General features: G+C 42.7%; 1 protein-coding gene across 5 annotated transcripts; it reads right to left on the bottom strand.

Annotated features, from left to right (window-relative positions):
* Nucleotides 1-640: 640 nt before the first annotated feature.
* LOC122805358 (heterogeneous nuclear ribonucleoprotein A3-like) lies at nt 641-18,482 on the bottom strand. Of its 5 annotated transcripts, none has more exons than XM_044075448.1 (12): nt 18,350-18,482; nt 17,657-17,776; nt 13,154-13,300; nt 12,863-13,073; nt 12,538-12,627; nt 12,169-12,279; nt 11,971-12,036; nt 3,908-4,213; nt 3,668-3,781; nt 2,039-2,173; nt 1,094-1,181; nt 641-1,004 (listed from the first exon to the last, which is right to left on the bottom strand). In XM_044075448.1, exons 1-11 carry the CDS (start codon nt 18,353-18,355, stop codon nt 1,105-1,107), a joined length of 1,383 nt encoding a protein of 460 aa, XP_043931383.1. In that variant the 5' UTR covers nt 18,356-18,482; the 3' UTR covers nt 641-1,004; nt 1,094-1,104. The 5 variants fall into 5 exon arrangements, with proteins under 5 accessions (XP_043931383.1, XP_043931384.1, XP_043931382.1 ...); XM_044075449.1 differs by having other exon boundaries at nt 3,668-3,826; nt 3,956-4,213; XM_044075447.1 differs by having other exon boundaries at nt 3,668-3,955; nt 4,016-4,213.
* Nucleotides 18,483-20,091: the final 1,609 nt, after the last annotated feature.

The raw sequence follows: 20,091 nt of genomic DNA, 5'->3' as shown, positions 1-20,091 counted from the left end.
CCACCTATCCATGAGGTAGAGTGACAAGTTAAGGAAACTACTGCCTATACAGCACAGTATAAACACCAGAAATACAAGCTCTTACAAGTAATGAATGCTTATACTCAGAGCTAAACATAGAAGCCCATCAGTAAAGTGAAAACTGCATAGGAAGTACACCTCTGATTTTTAAAAAGCTTTTAAAAGGTACACTGCCACCTTGTAGTCAAATCCTAGTTTAACTAGAGTTCTGCCCACAACTCAGTCTCAACCTTGGGTTGTTCCACCAACAGTAATTTTCTGCAGGTCCCACCTCTGCCCAACAAAATACAAAACTTCCAACTAGCTAGGCAAGCTTGAGGGATGGCATTTTATGGGGTGGGCTCAAACCCCGGAAGTCTTAAGACTATCCAGGGCATCGCAAAGATGGACAAAATTGCCAACCTTGTGGTGGTGCGACACCACAGTTATTCACAAAGCATATCGCTGGGCAACCAGCACGCTAGACAGATGCAGACAGCACCACAAATGATCACACAGTTGCACCTTGCCAGAACATAGTTGAGATTTTAACCAGCAAAGAGCACCTGTGGGGAAATTAACCATCAGTAATACTCGCTGCATGAAAAACGACTCCACAGTGTTAAAGACTCCACAGATATTAAAAAGTTAAAAAGTTCTTCGTTTTTATTCCTGGTACCACTACCACAAAATTTACATGGGCATTATACCTGATGCAATGAAAAAATAAAGACATAACTATAACAGATAAGACGTCAGGAATGTACATCTAACAGACACTATTTGCATTAAATAGCTGCACTTTTTGCATCTGTAGCTAGAGGAAAACAGTCCTGAACAAGAAAGATCTCCTGTTTAAGCTGCAGTTATTTTTCTGACTATGGTCATCGTTCCTCCTGTGGCAGATAAAACAGTTCCTCTAATGCATTTGGACGACTGTCTCAAAGTAACCTGCAGCTTTCCTGACAACTCCTCGCTCATTCTCTCCTGCTAAGAACTGTAGCCTGTTGAATATAGGATAAGACAATTATTACACTCTGGTGATGGTTTAGAATATTATGCAGCATCATGAAGTGCTAAGTTAGCTACCTACCTTTTCCAACACTAAAACCTTCGGTTTCCAGATCCAAAACCACCGCCACTACCTCCTCCACCACCACCTCCGCCTCCTCCACTGCCACCTAAAGCAAAAAATGCAATGAACGACATTTTACAAAGAATAACACACCTAAACAGCCATGAATGGTCTTATAAAGAGCTGTAATGGCAATCTAATATAATGCTGTATATAATTTTCCGAGAAACTAAGCAGCAATTTGAGAATATGAATGTCTAAAATTTCGTGTCAGCACACACCATGCATTTTTACACATACAACCACCAGACTGATGCAGAACAGAACCCCAAATATTGGCCACTGAAGTTTCAAATATGCTTACCAAGACTTCCTTCAATAAAGCTAGACCTGACATTACTCACATGAAAGTCACACGTTTCAAGTTAAAAAGGCCTCAAAAACAATTCAGATACAGGGACTTAACTGCCCCTTCCGCTAACGCACAAACGACTCTGATAAAACTACTAAGTGTACCCATCTCCCACTAAAAACTTTAAACCAGAAAGGACATTTTAAGATCATTCAGCCTTCTTGCTTAAGTGCCAACTTTCCTATCAAACTTGAATACCACTAGGAGGCCCGCAACTGACCTTTCTGGCACAGTTCTGGGAAGGTGGCACAACGGATCCCTTCAACAGAAGCCCAAATCTCTCATAGCTAAGTTCACTTGCTATGACTAAACAGTGCAGCAATAGGTTGCATACCCTATGCAAAGGGAATTAGAGTTCACTCACAAAGCAGCAACTGCAGCAAATTTAGATACACCAAGCCCTGATCTAGATTAGGTTGGATACCAAGACATGTGCCAGTGACTAGTTTGAAAATTTAAGCCCTCTAACATTCAGATTATCCAAAAAAGTAGTGTGCACTATACTTTTAACCAGAGTAGAAATGTTTACTAATAAAAAAATTAAGACTTACCATAGGGGCTAACAGACGTCCTACCACTGTAGCTGCCACCTTTCATAGGACCATAATTTGACTGTTGCTGTCCACTGTAGTTTCCAAAGTCATTGTAACTGCCTCCACCGCCACCTCCACTGCTGCCATAGTTGCCTTCAAAGAAAAGCCAATATTAGTGACTAGTACAAACAAATTTAAGATACCCAAACACTGACAAGCTAGCAAATCAAAAAAATCAGACCCAATACTAAACCTACAACTGCACTGTGGTACACTGCAGTACAACTTTTTGAAATAGCAAAAAACAGAAACAGGAGCAACTACGGTGTTTCTGCATGCCTAGATGGCATGGAAAATTTAGCACTACCTGAACCACATTCAGCAGTACAGATGACTAGCTGTCAATTTCCAAATGTCAACATCCTACAAAAGGGTCTTAAAAATGATTAAGGCCATGACTGGCACCAAAGTCAATGCAAAAAATGCATTATCCTGCCTTTCTGTAACAGCAATGCCCCTACCACATCAATAGCATCACCAAAGTACAGTGATGAGAGACTGGCACAGATGTTGACAGCAACCTTACCTTTGATCATGTCTCCAAAGTGGTAAGGGCATTATATACTGCATTATATACTGCTCATATAATTAAAGGACACTGCCTTCAGAAAATGAATGAATGGGTAAACCATAAATTCATCCCAGGGGTTCCACCTGTGTCCTTGGACAGGAGCAACAGGTACTGATCATGGAAATAAGGGTAGAACTTGGCTAGTCTTGTAAGGGCCCTAGGACCATTAGCCTAGTAACTTCATATAATCCTAAACTGCCATTTGTATGCATGTGTGGTGCTCAGGCTAGACATGACCAAGGAATGTTAGTCACAGTTCTGAAAGAAAGCATGACATGTTCAAACCCTCCAGTTCCAGAGGAGATGCCCTGCACAGAAACAGGGCCAAACAACTATCAGTGTGGCAAACCCAATGGTTTAAGTACACTACCAGTTTGAAATCTGGCACAAACCACATATAGATTAGCAGCCCCAACAGACCACCCGGGCAAAGCAGACTTAGAAAGGGGTGATCTCATGCTGAAAAACAAAAGTTAACTGATAAAACCTTATAAGTGCAACACCCAATGCATCCATGCAGTGTCAGGCACAGTACCACATGCAGTACATATGAAAAAAGTTTGTTTAAAAATATTAGAAGCGTGTAACTGGAATTTTAGCCCGAGCGGTTTTGTTTTAGTGCGTTTTTGGAAGTTCAGTAGTACAGTACCACACGCATCAAACCTGGAGTCGTGCTAAGCTCAAGACACTGCTCAATTTTCATTTAGCATTTACCCAAACTCTAGTCCTTGTGAACAGACTACACCAAGCAATATGTATAAGGAAATTAACTCTGGCCAGGAAAGCCAGTCCACATGGTTACGGAGTGGGGATAATTCAACAGTTGCATATAAACAGGGAAAGCGGCTGCGATACAATTAAATGGCAAGTCATATGCACTAGATTCAACTCTGTCCTAGTTAATAGCATACTCCACTATATGCCCCCACCCCCAAGCATGGTTACTTGATGCCTTGCCACATTGACTAACTGGTTGCAAAGTCAGAAAGTTAAAATACTAGCAATTACAAACTTACCACCACCATAGCCGCCACCACCACTGCCTTCACTGTAGCCTTCATAGCCGCCACCTTGGCCACCAGATCCTCCTCCATAGCCGCCTCCAGAGCTGCCACCTCCATAGCCGCCGCCTCCAGAGCTGCCACCTCCATAGCCGCCGCCTCCAGAGCTGCCACCTCCATAGCCGCCACCGCCTCCAGAGCTGCCGCCTCCATAGCCGCCGCCGCCTCCAGAGCTGCCACCTCCATAGCCACCGCCTCCAGAGCTGCCACCTCCATAGCCGCCGCCGCCTCCAGAGCTGCCACCTCCATAGCCACCACTGGAGCTGCCACCTCCATAGCCACCGCCACTGCCGGAGCTGCCACCTCCATAGCCGCTGCCTCCAGAGTTGCCACCTCCATAGCCGCCACCAGAGCTGCCACCATAACCTCCAGAGCCTCCGCCGTAGGGACCTCCAGACCCACCTCCACCATAGCCACCAGAGCCTCTGCCATAGCCGCCAGAGCCTCCGCCATAGCCACCACCAGAGCCGCCTCCATAGCCACGACTACCAAAACCACCTCCTAAAAGGGAAATCACAGTTATATACATCCTCATCTAAAATGCCCGCTGCACACAATACTTCTTACTATAATACACTTACTATACAACTGAAAAAGTGTGAATATATTGCAGAGTACACAATTTTAACCAATTACAACTATGTATTGACTAAAAGGCCAGTTTACAGCTATAAACCTGCTGAGCAAAGACCATGCTTCTAGCACTCCTACTTTATAGCATACAGTACCCAAAACAGCACATACATTTGCGATTGAATATGAAACATGACTAAATCATGTAAAACCCTAACTACATTAGAATCAGTCTTGTTTTACATTATCAACGTTCTATAAACCAAGACGGATACATGTTCATAGGTTCATACTAGGCTATCTGCCCAAGGGCATTTATAAGCCTAGCCCATAGTTATGTGGCTTTCGCCACCCCTTTAGTTTGAATAAAAACTATGCCTATCATTTTTCTGTGCCTCTGTCAAGCAGTGACACTGAAGTAATCCCTGGGGTATATCTGCGATCTCCCATCCATTGGTCAAGATTCCTCTTGAACAAGGCCAGCGAGGTGCTCTGCCTCACATGTACCGGGATTTTGTTCCACAGCATAGGGAGTCTCTGGGTGATGAATCTGTCCCTCCAGCACGTTCTATTTATAACCGTGTCAAGGTTTAAGTCTCCCGCCCTTGTGGTTCTGAGGGATCTAAATTTTTTGAGGTGAAGCATATTCATCAAATCTGGGTTTGACATGGCCTTATATGTCAGGCACAGGTCACCTCTGAGCAAGCGGTATGAGACTGAATAAAGCTGGAGTGCTTTCAGTCGGGCAGCATAAGACATATTTTTGAGACCCTTTATCCTTTTGGTGAGGAACTTTTGGGGCCTTTCAAGCTGCATCAGGTGTCTGGTCAGATACATTGCGAACGGGGCATTGTACTCAATCATAGGTCTAATGAGTGATGAGTACAAGGGGACGATGACCTCCCTTGATCTAGATGTGAATCCCTTCATGATCAGGTGGGCGATATAGAAGGTTTTCCTAACTACTTTAGCAACATGAGTGTCAAACGCAAGACTACTGTCAACTTGGGTCCCCAGATCCCTGATGACTTTTTCTGTGCTCAGTGGATTGTCACCTATATGGTAGCTAGGGGTAACCTTGTTTTTCCCGAAGGGTATGACTATGCATTTTTGGCGTTTAACTTCAGGCCATGGCTCTGGCACCAGTTATCCGTTTCTGTGAGCCCGGTCTGGAGGATCTGTGTGTCAGATGTGTTCTCCACTCTGGCACCCAGTATGCAGCCATCTCCAAACTCTGTCAGCCATAACCCTCCTGTGTTTGCTTGTACTTCAGAAAAGTAGATGCCAAACAAGAGTGGACCAGGACTGAGCCCTGTGGGACACCACTTGTGACAGGCTTTGAGTCTGACATGGCTCCAGCAACTCTGACCCTGTGGGTTCTGTCGCTAGCCAGTTTGCAACCCATCTTGTGATGTATGGGTTTACATTCAAGCTGATGAGTTTTTCGATGATACCTGAGTGGGGTATTGTGTGAAGGCCTTTGCCAGGTCGAGGTAGGCTGTATGGACAGCCTTTCCTCATCAATGGCCTTGGTGACGGTCTCGAAAAAGTCAACCAAGTTTAAGAGGCAGGATCTGCCTTTGACAAAGCCAAACTGGGTTGGATCCAAAGTCTGTAAGTTCCCTATGTCTTTATTTATGAGTTCCATTATGATCCTCTCCATGGCTTTGCAGATAAGGCTTGTCAAGCTAATGGGGCGGTAATTTCCAGGGTCTGTGGAGGCACCGCCCTTATGAAGTGGGACCACAGTATCCTGAGGTGAGGCTAAGATTAAAACAGCTGTCCTAACTGTGGGGTTAATTCCTCGTTGAGTTCATGAAGCACACAGCCGGGGACACCATCCGGTCCCATGGATGCTCCGTCTTTTGCCCTAGGGAGGGCACTTCTCACCTGGGCGTTGGCTATGTTTGGGGGGCTACAATCCTCTGGAATAGATATCTCTCCTTTTGGGGTGGGGGAGAAGTTTGCACTGAACCTGTCAGCCAGTATGTTAGCAATGTGTGTAGGTTCAGTAATTTTCACATCATTTTGAACTAATTCTGAGCATATCTGGGAGTTTCCTCCTAGGTTTCTAACATAGCTAAAGAAGGCCTTATGATTGTCTTTAGAGTCCTTGGCGATTTTTCTCTCAAAATTTGCCTTGGATGATTTTATGAGAGCTCTTATTTTACTTATAATGATCAAAGGTGTCTTACCTTTCAAGGATTTTGCTCTATCTTGTAGTAGCTTCCTCCTTTTGTTGTAGAGCTTGTTTATGGCTGGGGTCCACCAGACTGGACGCTTGCCTTTGGTACAGAGAGTCTTAGTTTTGTTTGGGATTGCCTGATCCATGCAGTCCTGTAGGTGCTGGTAGAAGGCATTTGTAAGTGATTCAGCGGTTTGAGTAATGTTTACCACTGGCTCAGGGGCCTTAAAGGAGACCACACTAGTTTTAGAAGTGTGAAATGAAGTTTTTCACTGTCGTCTTTTTAGTTTCAGGTGGGCGGGATGAGGACCTCCAGCGAGATTAGTTTATGATCTGATCTCACCAGTGAGGGGTATACTTCGGTGTTGAACATTTTGATCCCATGTTCGTGATGATGAGATCAAGTATGTTTTCACCTCTTGTGGGGATGGTGACTAGTTGTTCCATGGCATTTGAGTTTATGAACTCCAGGAATCTTTGGGTTAGAGTGTTCGGGCTTGAGTAGTGTTCCCAGTCTATATTAGGGTAGTTGAAGTCACCTAGTATGATGGTGTTTGAGATGCATTTATCCCTCCAATGTTTTCAGGAAGGCCATGTGAGGTTCCTGAGTTTGAGAGGGTGGCCTGTAACATGCTACAAATTGCAGAGCAGTCTTGCCTATGGTTAATTGCACCTGGATGGACTCAGATGCATCGAACCTTGAGGTGTGGGTGTCCTTTATGAATATGGACACCCCTCCTTTCTTGGTGTTGTCCGGATTTTGGGGCCGGAACGTATGATATGAGGTGAAACCTGTTAGTGCTGGGGTGCTCTCAGGAGCTTTGAACCAGGTTTCTGTCACAGCACAGACATCGATGTTCTCCATATTGAGAAGGGCATCTTGAGATTGAGACTTCTGGCATTGAGCAGCATTACCCTTAGTTTTTTCCTTTTGGTGTTCTAGGGTGGTAGGTTTAGAATTTGAGCCTTGCCTAAAAAGGCACGATGGGGGTGGCAAGAGCCTTTGCCAATATCTGGAAGCCCAGGGTGACAGGTGCAAGCGTCCAGCATGTCATCCCAGGCAGACAGACATTGGATCCTTTGAATGACACCAGAATTTAAGCCAATTATTAAAGCTGATCATCTTATCACTGTATTGTGGCATCATTCTAGGTGAAGGTAGGATACTGCTCAAGGTCAGGGTCATACCTGCCTGGGCTACATAATCAGAGAGCTCCTCGGCGCCCCTTTCATGTAGTCCAAGTCAGGTCGTTGACACCAGCGTGGACAATGATTGAGAGACCTGAGTGCTTGCATTATGTGGCGGATTCTAGCGCCCGACAGGCAGCTTACTGTGACCTTCTCCTTACTCAGTCTGGTGAGCGGACGCCAGTGTGTCTGACTATGGAATCACCAATGACAAGTGTGTCTGGCATTTTGTTTGGCCTTAAGGGCTGTGACTGTTTGACACTCTGACTGTGTGGTCTATGTGTTGCATGTGTTGGGTCGTGAGGTGGTAGTTGTTTGGGTGTCTGCTTTGGTGGCCTCTGCTGTTTTGGTAAATTTTTGACCAGAGCCTCCAGTATGTCTTTGTGTGAGTATGTGTATGATTTGAAGTTGTGATGGTACCATGTGTGACTGGGTATGTATTGTGTGTGGTTGCCTTCTCCTCCTGTCTGGTCTTGCCAGTCCTATGTTGAGAGAGCTCAGCCTCCAGTTATAGTTGCATCTCATGTATTTGTGTTTTGTGGGAGAAGGAGAGGATTGTCTGTGTACATGAGGCAATTGTAACATTGCCTCAATATTCCCAGGTTCACCAGTTGAGCTGGAGAGGACACTAGCAACTGATGCCGCCACATACTAGAAGTAGTAGATAAAGAACTTTCAAAGGACTCCGGGGGAAGTGGGTTTTGGGCTGGTGGGGTACTATCTATAATAAGAGTGCTTTATCAAGGTGCAAGTACTGTAGGAGTAAGTGCTAGGCTTTACAGATAGAGAATAGTCTACTTGGGAATCAAGTAGAGATGAACTTTTCAGTTATAGGATATGCTGGTTAGATCAGCAGTACAGTTTAGCGTGTTTTATAGCAGGGGGCTGAAGGGAGCTAGGAATTGGCCCAAAACGACCAATGGACCACCAGTCTCTGGCTGAAACCCCACCAACAGTGCTTCCCACTGGCAAGCAAAGAAACCTCCCTCCTTCCCAATAAGGCAATGGATCAGTAACAGGAACTAAAAACAAAGCCCAGGGATCAGCAACTCTGAAACTGGACTACTCTAGTTCAGCAAAGTGGGAAAACAAGAGATTTTTTTGTTTTATTACAGAGATAAGGAAAAAAAAACAGACAGTAAATGCTATAAATGCTGTAAATCGCTAGCGACTTTAGTGTGTAGCCTACAGAAACAATTTGCAACAATTAGTAACTTAAAGTGCAATAAACAGTGTAAAATGCAGAAATCACTTAAAGTAGCAGTAAAACAGTCTAAATGCAGTCGCTAGCTTAATAACAGTGGGAAAGCCACAAAAATACTTATATCTGGTAGAAAGTCACTCTTTTAGCTCTCTGCTGCTTGGATCACTCTGCAGGCCACCACGAGGATCTGTGCAGAGTTGGTACAAGCTGGAAAACACGTGTTTAGCGTGTTTTATAGCAGGGGCTGAACTAGGAATTGGCCCAAAACGACCAATAGACTACTAGTTTCTGGCTGAAACTTCACCAATTCGGACAAAAAGGCTGCTCAGTGCTTCCCACTCCCACTGGTAAGCAAAGAAACTTCCCTCCTTCCTAATAAGGCAATGGATCAGTAACAGGAACTAAAAACAAAGCCCAGGGATCAGCAACTCTGATACAACTTGTTTCACATAGCTACATGGCACAAATCAAGCAGGCAGTACACAAACCTTCTAGTATCAATGATACCCCCTCCCCGACACCCGAAGCAGATCATAATGCATCACTAAATGGACAGCTTCTGTTTGAGAGCAATTCATGTTCTGGTTGCACACACAAGACCTCAATGATCTAGCAGGTGGTGCAAAGGCCAAAGCTCTGAGCTGAGATTCCTGTGGTACAAGGTTGGGTTCAGTCAGCCCTAATTTGATACCATGTGACCTTTCACTGCTCAGCCTGCCCTTAAAGGAATTCCACCCTACAACTAAGTTTCCTGATCCATATTTTTAACACCTCAAAAAACACTAGTGCTTTATTTGTAATTTTAGCCTGTTTTCCACAACATGGCTACCAATGATGAAAGGGGTTGATGCATCGTGATCATATTTTCCTCAACTTTCTCTTTCCTGTAATACTCTGTAGGACTCATGCCAGACATAAGGAAATAACGCTGAATTCCCATCCCATTGACTCAATGGGGTATTGTTACTTTTACCTTCTGTAAAAGGACTGCTTCTAATCACCCTCAATGTTTGGCTCAGACCTGGTTTTACACACTATAGAAGTAATCAGACTACAGGCATAACTGCAGGCCTATTTATTCAGTGCTTTTGCAGTAAGAGGAACATCGAGCCACCCCCTCACACTACTGCAACTGTCACTGCACCGAGACCATTGCCAAATAAATTCCTCTTAGACCAAAAAAGAACCTTGAACAAAGGCCTGCAATTTACTTCTCTGGTTGTAGCTGGACAATTTTAGTGTAAAACAAAACAAGGTCCAAGCCAAACAATGGTAGAGACAGAAAACCTGCAGTCCTTTTACAGAAGTTAGTGACCCAAAAATCCCATTACCAATGGCATGGGAATTCAAAGTTATTCCCTTATGTCTGGCATGAGTCATACAAAGCATTATGGGAAAGAAAGGATTTCATGAAAACCATGGTAGTGTCCAGTGACTACTACAGACCCGGTGGTTGGGAGTCAAGAATAGGCAAAGATCGCTCAGCCACACTTGTGTTCTTCCCCACTTGACACCTGGTCTTCCCCACTAGAGCCACTATTCAAGAATGGTCCAGAACACCAAACTCCAGTAAGGCGCATACATGACAGAACAGAAATTTGTCAGACTAAGAGCTTGCAGAACAGCAAGTCAGCCTAAATTTGCTTCCGTCTGTCCACTCCCTCTAGCAGACAAATATTGTAGCTGAAAAACGTGTGCGGATCTCCAACCCCATTTTGTTTTAAATTGATTAAGACTAAAGATAGACAATCCAAAACATGGAATACTTGTAAATGTTTGATGCAATGGTGTGACCAGAAGTGGACTGAGGATCTAATGCCAAGACGAACAAGCAAAACTAAAATCATTTGTCAAACCTTCAAAACTAGGCAAAAGAATGCAAAAGAAAACTATGCAGCAAATCATATGATAACAAGTTGATCCAAACTCTCAGCAAGGACATGCAAGCCAGGTCAAACCTTAGTCCTCAAAGTCCAGTAATACATTCCTCCTGATTTTGTGGCTTGGGAGTAGTACTTGCAAATCTTCCAATATTTCCAAGCTGCATAAAGCAGCCACAGGCTTGGGGGAACTATGGATCAACAGCTGAAGTGAAAGGGCTCAGAAGAGACCACCACACACTTGACAGAAAAGCCCAGTAGATAACTATGGGCTCAGTGCTGCAAATATGCAGGAACCTGTTAAATTATAGCAAGGGCAATGAACAGGTCAAAAAGTCAGGGATGCAAAGTCATGACAATGCTAGTGGTGTCAGCAGCACAAGGAAAGCCCAGCAACAAATCTCACAAAAGTTTCCAATTGTACAGAGTCAAACCCTTTAATCCATTACACAGCTTTAAGTGTCACCCTCATACCTAAACTTTACATAGCAGTGGCAAGTCTCTCAAACCACTACTACTACTTTCGGCTTTTCCCGGTTAGGGGTCGCCACAGCGGATCATCTGTCCGTTCACGATTGGCAGTGGAGTTGCCAGCCCAGCGCCCAACCTTCCACAGAAGGCACGCGCACACACACCTAGGGCCAATTTAGAGTGTCCAATCCACCTACTGCATGTCTTTGGGATGTGGGAGGAAACCGGAGCACCCGGAGGAAACCCATGTGACCACAGGGAGGACATGCAGACTCCGCACAGAAGACACCCCAGCCGAGAATCGAACCGGAGAACCTCTTGCTGTGAGGTGACGATGCTAAAAGCTGCACCACTGTGGCCGCCTGAAAATCTGGAGCAAAAGCCTAAAGTTTAAGTGTGTGCAAGTTTTTCAGTTATCTGTAATGAAACAGCCAGTATGATTAGGCAATACCCAATAAAGGACAAGAAAACAACCATATGTGGATTCAAGTTACCAGACTACAGACCTGGTATACCACCCCCCAATGTTTTCAAACTTGTTTGATTTTATACAAGAATCAAGTACCAACCCCCTTGATGTAGCTACTGCCTTGCCAACCAGGCTCTACAAGGACACAGATGGGGCAGCAATGCAGATGTCAATTTCATACTTTCAGGGTCAATGTTGGCAAAACTGATGTACTAAACAGCTTAGCAATCTGTGCTCATTGCTTCATGTTACCACCAAGTGCCAGAACAAACATTAGCCAAAACTTACCATCACCATATCCATTATATCCGCCATCACTGCCACCATAGTCACCTCTGCTGCCACCATATCCTCCTATAATCGAATCATTTTCTTGTTAATACTGTAACTACTAGTGAAATTTAATTTCAATTTACAAACACTGCTTTTATGTGCCAACTAAAATACCGAAAATAAACCACTACAATATAAAGGGGAAGACATTACCTCTTCCTCCAAAGTTTCCTCCTCCACCACGACCAAAGTTTCCTCCACCACTGCCTCCACTTCCATAACCTCCACCACGCTCCATGGATGCGCCTGAACTGCCACCACGACCTTAATGGGGTAAATTAGATTAGTAGCCATCAAAACATTGTTAGAAAATTATCTAGGTATAAGCAATGCTGAAAAAAAACATTCTTGGGAGACACTACTCATGAAACCTGAAACAGAATGGGGTGTAGTTTTTATTTCATTAGAACTACCCCAAATACTAAAAATATCAGTGCATTTACTTTTCAACTCAGGCTTAAAAGGCAAAATTTACTGATATGGTGCTACACATTAACCCAGAAATTACACAATTTCACTTACCACCTCTTTGTGAAGCAGTCTGCATCTCCTGCTTTGAAAGTGCTTTCTTAACTTCACAATTATGGTCGTTTATGGTGTGATACTTTTGAACTGAAAAAATGTAGATATTAAAAAATTGCTACTGGGCCCCTCATTCCTGAAAAGTATACAAATAAATCTTTTTTTATCCCAAGTCTTGAACCTGGAAAAAAGCTTACAGTCTAAGAACGCAGAGATTAAATCTTAGAATGCTGTCAGATTTAATTATTAAATCTTAAAATGCAGTCACACATTGTAGTACCCCCATTTGTTAAAAGTTGACATTAATTAGGTTATAACTACCTACCAACAATTTTATCAACAGTGTCATGGTCCTCAAAGGTAACAAAGGCAAATCCTCTTTTCTTCCCACTCTGACGATCTTCCATGACTTCAATGGATTCTATCTTGCCAAATTCTTGAAAGTACTCCCTCAAGTGATATTCCTCTGTGTCTTCTTTGATACCACCAACAAATATTTTTTTTACGGTCAGGTGTGCACCAGGCTTTGCAGAATCCTGCAGGATAAGCACACAGTAAACATCTTCATCTTTAACTTTCTCATTTTTTTAAATAGTGGAGCCGTTTGATTACTCACCTCCCTGGAAACCGCCCTTTTTGGTTCAACTACTCTGCCATCAACTTTGTGCGGCCGAGCAGCCATTGCAGCATCTACTTCAGGTACAGTAGAGTAAGTCACAAACCCAAACCCTCTGGATCTTTTTGTATGTGGGTCTCTCATTACCTAAAAGTGAAAATATATCAGAACAAGCAATTTTTAACTTTACAACAATCAAGTTCACCCTCATGGCTAAGTTAGGTTACATACTACACTTTCATTGTGGCAGTAGCTTTGTTGCCTGTAACCTCTACACACGCATGATCCACTAAGTGGACAGCAAAAAAGTTTGGGCAACTAGTTACGCAAAAATATACACACAGACTGACGTACAATAAAATCCTATCCATAGCACAAATACAACTGGTATAACAGAAAAGGTCTACACAAATTTAGTGCATGCACACACCAACTATGCCTTTTTATGAAAAATACACGACTAACTACTTAGACATGCATGAAGCAAAGTCCAGGAGCAGTCTACTGCACAAGAATACACCATTTCGGCAACAAGTAATCACCCACAAATATGCAGCCTTTATCCACACTGACACATGGGGTTGCTTAGGTTCGTGTGGGTGGGGCTGCATATATTCCTCCAACGTGATGTTCCCAAATACTTCACCTGGTCACAACTAAGGCCAGCTGCAAAGTCCTTAATATCCAAGTGTCAGAACTACGCAGACAAATTGTACAGCACCGATTTGGGGATAAAGAGCAGGATTTTGACATGGATGCTCATTTCACCCTGCCTTAAGACAGCTTGCTCTGCTGAAAATGAAATGGGACATAAGCGCAGTCACAAGTCTGCCCCCCCCCCTAAGAATTAACTGCTGTTGCATTGCACGATCACATCTGCGTAGTGTAATTTTGGGTCAATCATAAATATGTAAAATGGAGTCCAACTTAACTTTGTGAAAATGGCTACTACACAAGTAGAAACTAGACACACTGCTACAAAATTTTAAGCTCTTCAGTTTTCTGAAATGCAGTGTGCGCCCATCAATACTGAAATGTAGCTAAAGACATCCAGGGAGCACCAAAATCTGCACATACTTGCTACTGTTACCAAGCTACAGTGCAACAGTTTTACCATTAAGCACAGTTGTACTAACTTTAGTAGCCAAAGGAGTGCTTGACCAAGAACTACAGTCAAAAAGCTGACTTGAAACGTGCGGCAGTGTGGGCCATGAAACCAGTTTTTTAGCAACTAAATTTAGACTTGCCAGAAACCAATGTGTTGGGGGTGGGTAAGCACATAAGGGAACCATAACCTCTGGGTTGGTGAAATGGTTTAAATTTCTCAAATACATGGTACAGTGTGATTCTCACCTTTAAATGGGAAATTTACTAGGCTTAAAACTGCCCACAGGGGCAGCTAGCACAGTACTTAGTTTTTTAGACAAACCAATGTCCACCAGTGAAATTATACTTCAGCCACAACCTCTCCATAACACTAGCATTAGATTACACGTTGACACTACAAGCAATAGGGAGTGACAAAAGTAGCTCCCTTGAGCATAAGGGCGGCCACTTACGCTGGAAAGTTTACAAGTCGATTCCACAAATATTGTATTGGCCCTTGTCTGAGAAAAGCTCGCACTCCATCTTAAATTCTTGGCATAGGCTTGGGTCAAAAAAACAGGAAATTTCCAGTTCACAGTTACAGCTGGGGTTGTACAAAGATGCAGACATGGTAGATACAAAGTATAAAATCTGAAATTATTAAATATACCATGTCACTGGTGAAAAAGGACCAAAGGGGTGTGGATGTGGGTTCTGTTCAGACGACCTATTAGCAGAGAGGTTCCCAACAACATGGTTAATCTCTCCCGACTTCCCCCATGCCCCCCCCAAAGATATCACTAGCCTAAAGCAATCAAATTTTAATCTGTCCATGAGTCTTCAGACTAGCCAAAAATGGGCGGTGTACTGGGTTGGCTTCACCAGGTGCGCAGTAGCAAGCAGTGCCCCAACCCTGCCCCAGCTGGTTGGCATCTTGCAGTACTTCAGAATAACCAAGTGACTTCATCAGCATAAATACTCATTTTGATGAGGCCTATGCATGAGGAATGGAGTCAGAACAGTACAGCAAAGCCTGATGCATTGCAATTAATTGCATTACATCAACTATACAAGTCATCCTGACTATAAATATTTACCTTTTCCCTTTGCAGGGGGCATGCCCCCTACACTCCCTTGTGGTGGCATCCCCCACACTATTTAAAAATACCACTCCAAGAATAGACAAGGGGTGCATGGGGCATCCCCCTGCAAAGGGAAAAAGTAACTATATTCACTGGGATATGGTTAAAAAGGCAGTTTAGAATTCCTTGCAGATTATATTAAGAAAACCCGTGGAAATCACATTTCAAAACAAGGTCTTGATATTACAGGAACATACAGTAGTGAGCTGCTTATCTACATTCATTAAATGCATGGTGTCACGGGCCAATATACATAGCATCCCAATCGTGCTCAATTTCCACACCACTTCCCAGAAATTTGGCTCGTCAATCACCCTGACCACCCCTACTCCTGCGCAAACTGCCAGTGAACCAGCACACTGCAATATCGCCCCAAAATAGACATTTAATCAAAGAAATTGCATACGAACAGTGACACCAATATTTAAATCATATAACAGAAATAAAAGCTTTTGAACTAAACCTAGCAAATTTCCTTGCTGTTAATCGCAAAAGCACAAACAAAACCGCAGCACATTTAGCCTTCATTACTTTATACTTGTATACTACCTACCTCAGAACACTAGTCTCATTACAACACATCGAATATCCATTTGCCTCCATCTTATCCCATCTTGACTTATCTGCCACCCTATAGGCTCACAAGTTACTAGGCTACAAGCCCTCTCTGGCCATTTTAAGTATAACCAAATTTATCAACCTAAAGAACCCCCCCCCCCCCCATCTAGTGCCTATTCAGTTTACCCATTGTGCCACTGCACATTCTGCACGCAAGTTCAGAAAAAAGCCTACACAGCAACACTGAATGTGGTTTTTTTACTATGATAGTCAAGAGTAATATCCATGAGTAGTCTAGGGAGTTCCACAGTATCAAACCGCATACATACAATTAATGGAATACACAGAATACAATACAGCACGAGGAAACTGATTAAAGTGACAACATATTAGAAGCAGACATACCACGCAAAAAAAAGACATCCCACCCCAAGAATAGGATATAAGCTCTTGATGCGCATGGCAAATGCAGGGGATTATGTAGTTTTAGGAGTTAGAAATTGCGTATGAGCTAGTCGATAGTTTTGACATCTTAACACAATGCAGACCAAACATTAGCTCTATACAACAGGTTGGTTTGGTTGTGATTTAGGGGAGATTGCGATGTTAATCAAAATAAACGAGCTACAAAGCAGTCAAGGTAGAACTAATTAAATAGGATAAATTGATGCGGTTTCCTAAAAATGCTGTACCATGCAGTTATATTGTCAAATGGTGAGCCTATACCCAAAGGAACGTGCTAAACCATCTCAGTATTGTCATTACCTCGATGCCTTGCTGACCACTCAGTTTGAGATCCTTGCATTAAACATTACTACTTGTAGCAAGTGATAGGACTGCCAACTCTCAACTAAAAAAATTAAGGACCCATTTCCGTTGATTTAGAGCCATTTGATGCAATGCATTGAAGCCCCTTATCCACCCAGCTTTGAAATTAGCACTCAGAGGTCTGAAAATATGGCCAAATTAAACTAGTGATCCCAAAGGCCTATCCAAAAGGACGCCGTGGCTACCCCAGGTTACAATTTTCCAATAAATACACGGATCACAAAACTAACCCGATCATATATCCACTGTATTGGGAGGGGGCACGTATCAGTACCTGACGCGCACTTGTTGCCTTGAAAACCCTTAAATTATTAAGTCGTCTAGCAACTAGTCAATTATAGCCAACCTGTACCATAGCACAGTAAAACTGAAGCACTAATCAAGACAGCCACCATAGGAAAGTAGCAATACAGAGATTAATTTTTTTTTTACAGCTACATGGATACTACATAACTCATGGAGATTGGCGGTGGAACCACTGATCCGTACAGACTACCTGCTAATCACGGGACTTGGCTCCAGAGAAGAAATGCAGAAATACAAGTAAATAACCATGTAAAAACGTGTGCATTACCACTGTCGCTTCTTGGGCGGCAGCAAAATTACTGATCAGACTTTGAATTTGTCTGCTAGAAAACACAGAGAACCGTGTTTAGCGTTTTACTAGGGACCGCTATGTGTACGGGCCACACGCCGTAAAACGACTATTGTACTTAAACCTTGGAATATTTTACACAATTCATCTGAACATGTTCTCCAAGCCACATTTAGACGTATATCTTAAACAACTGAAGGGCCTTTTGCCACGTGGTGCGCAAGACTACACCTAGCAGCGTAAAGTACAGAAAAAACTAGGGCAAATATAACAAGCAAAATGAAAAACACTTACCACGCAGTCGGTTAATTTCCCCCATTGCTCAAAATGCTCCCTCAACGTGTCGTCTGTGGTTTCAAACGAGAGCCCGCCAATAAACAGCTTCCGCAACTGCTCTGGTTCTTTGGAGTCGTTCTGAAAAACGTTAAGCAAATAAAAACTCATGCCATTTTCCATAATCGAATAGTCATTTCAAAAACAGCACACAATGGCGTACCAAAGTCTTTCAAGGCACCGGGCTAATACAATCGCAAAAACTCCACAAACCGTGAAGTACACCCTACCACATACACAAAAAGTAATCAAACGGACTCTAATTGATAGAGACACAAAATGCCAAAAAAAGAAATTACCGAAGAGGTCTCCGAGCGCCATTTTAGAACAAAGATTAAAAGCAAGCCTCCATGTTGGGAGCGTGCCTGCTACTTTCGCTATTAGCGCATTAGACCAGGCAAAGTCAAGAATTAGTTTACAGTGTAACCATTAATATTAGACAAATCTCTACCAAGGGATTCCAACAATTCAATACGTATTCTAAAATATGTAACTTAGTATAACCAGTTTTTTTATGCGCATATTTTTAAACAAATACCCAACTAAACTACAGGAGACTATAATTAGGTTAGCCAAAGAAATATCGGAAAAACAGTACGAATATTACTAAATATGCATCACATTCACGTTATAACTTCAAGACAAAAGACTTACGTCCATTGTGCTCGGGATCTCCTACTCAATGTTCAGGAAGAAAGGCAAAGGGGCTTCTGTAGGCCACGTGACCCTTATAATAGGGCCTGTAGGCGCTTCCTTCCTTCCAAAAATGTATACGTAGTAAGGAAGGATGGGCAACGAGCGGAAGTGGGTATTGTTTAAGTTAGCGTTTAATTTTTTTCTATTATTCGTTATATCATGTTACTTGTGTTTTTTTAAGTATGTGTGTTGTGACAGTAAAGATGTGAAGTATTTATTATTCATAAAAGTTCACTTGTTTTTGTCAGTTGTTATGTCTCTAATTTTTACCTCATGTTTATACGTCACCCCTTCTTTTTGTGTGTGTAGTTAGATGTACACACGCTCTCTGGTAAAGCAAAAAGGATTATCGTCAGTGATACGGGACGTTAGTTAGCTATTGTATTTTACTTATTGTTGCTGTTTTATCAGAAAACTCTGATTGTGTGAACATCTCATTTCAGTATTAGCTCAAGGAGATAAAGTTTATTTATTTTAATTTTGTTTACCGGGATGGTCCGACTTGACGAGGTCCGTTTACAGCGGAGGCCCGGGGAGAAAAGCTCCAGTTACATTAGAACAACACATTACAGAAATAAACATATAATACAATGCGTAGGAAGTAATATCTTTTAAACTTGTAGTTTCTAGAAAGAAGTCATAAAGAAATTAAAAACGGTAGACAATTGTAAAAAATATTTACATATGTACATTTAGTTTGCAAAGAGCAACAGTCAGATTTTAACCGGTACATATTTTCCATGGATAATATTTTGAGGAAACATATTTATTGGGGCATGAAAAGAGAGACAGGAGATGGTTGTAGAGTGGTGGTAGCTGCAGAAATCACAGATGGGGGGAGATCATTCGAAGTTTTAGCTATAGTGTGTGAAAAGTTCCAGGGGAAAACAAAACTGCATCCCAACTGCCCAAAATTTAGCAGAACTTTTCTAGATTTTTCTCATTTTTAGTCTGTTCATCATAAAAATGTGTTGGTTTGTGGTAAGTTGTTGAAGAGTGAAGCCTCTACTGACAGACTTGTAGACATATCTCTCAGTGCAAGAAATCTGGGCAAAGAGTGACAAAAGGGGGATAAAGGCCCAAGTATAGGGACATAGGTTCATAGCTAGGTACTAGGCTATCTGCCCTAGGGCCCATACAAGCCTAGAAAAAAACAAAACTATAGAGCCAGCATACTGTGACCTGAAAACCTTTTATTAATAATTACGCATGAAAACAAATAATCAGACCGGTTTCGGACGGATGATATCACAGCCTTCCTCAGTGTACTAGCCTAGCCAAAAAATGTACTCTGGCTTTCGCCACCCAAGAAAATTATTTTCCTGTGCCTCTGTCGAGCAGAGCCATAGAAGTGATCCCCGGGGTGAATTTCCCATCCAATCATCAAGATTTTTCTTGAAGAGTGATAATGAGGAGCTCTGTTTGACATAGATAGGTAGTCTGTTCCAGAGTATGGGAAGTCTTTGGGACAGGAATCTATCCCTCCAGCATGTTCTGTTTATTGTGCTGACAAGGTTTAGGTCCCTAGAGCGTGTAGCTCGGAGGGATTGGGATTTCTTTAAATGGAGCATGTCCAACAGCTCTGGGTTTGACATAGCTTTGTATGTTAGGCATAGATCGCCCCTGACTAGGCGATATGTGATGGAGTAAAGCTGTAGTTTTTTGAGACGGTCTGCATAGGGCATCTGTTTGAGGCCAGT

The sequence above is a fragment of the Protopterus annectens genome, chromosome 6.part1 (assembly GCF_019279795.1).
Source record: "Protopterus annectens isolate FY-2018-M chromosome 6.part1, PAN1.0, whole genome shotgun sequence".
Lineage (NCBI taxonomy): Eukaryota > Metazoa > Chordata > Ceratodontiformes > Protopteridae > Protopterus > Protopterus annectens.
The sequence above is the reverse complement of the archived record's forward strand: the minus strand, read 5'-3'. Positions and strand labels throughout refer to the sequence as shown.

Bases quoted from the DNA above. Each gene is read 5' to 3' on its own strand.
- LOC122805358 (XM_044075446.1), bottom strand. The intron at 13,301-17,656 runs GTAAGTGTTTTT...TTTCACTTTTAG, and splicing joins GGAAATTAACCGACTGCGTG to GTAATGAGAGACCCACATAC. The intron at 2,174-3,667 runs GTAAGTTTGTAA...TTTTCTTTGAAG, and splicing joins TGGTGGCGGCTATGGTGGTG to GCAACTATGGCAGCAGTGGA.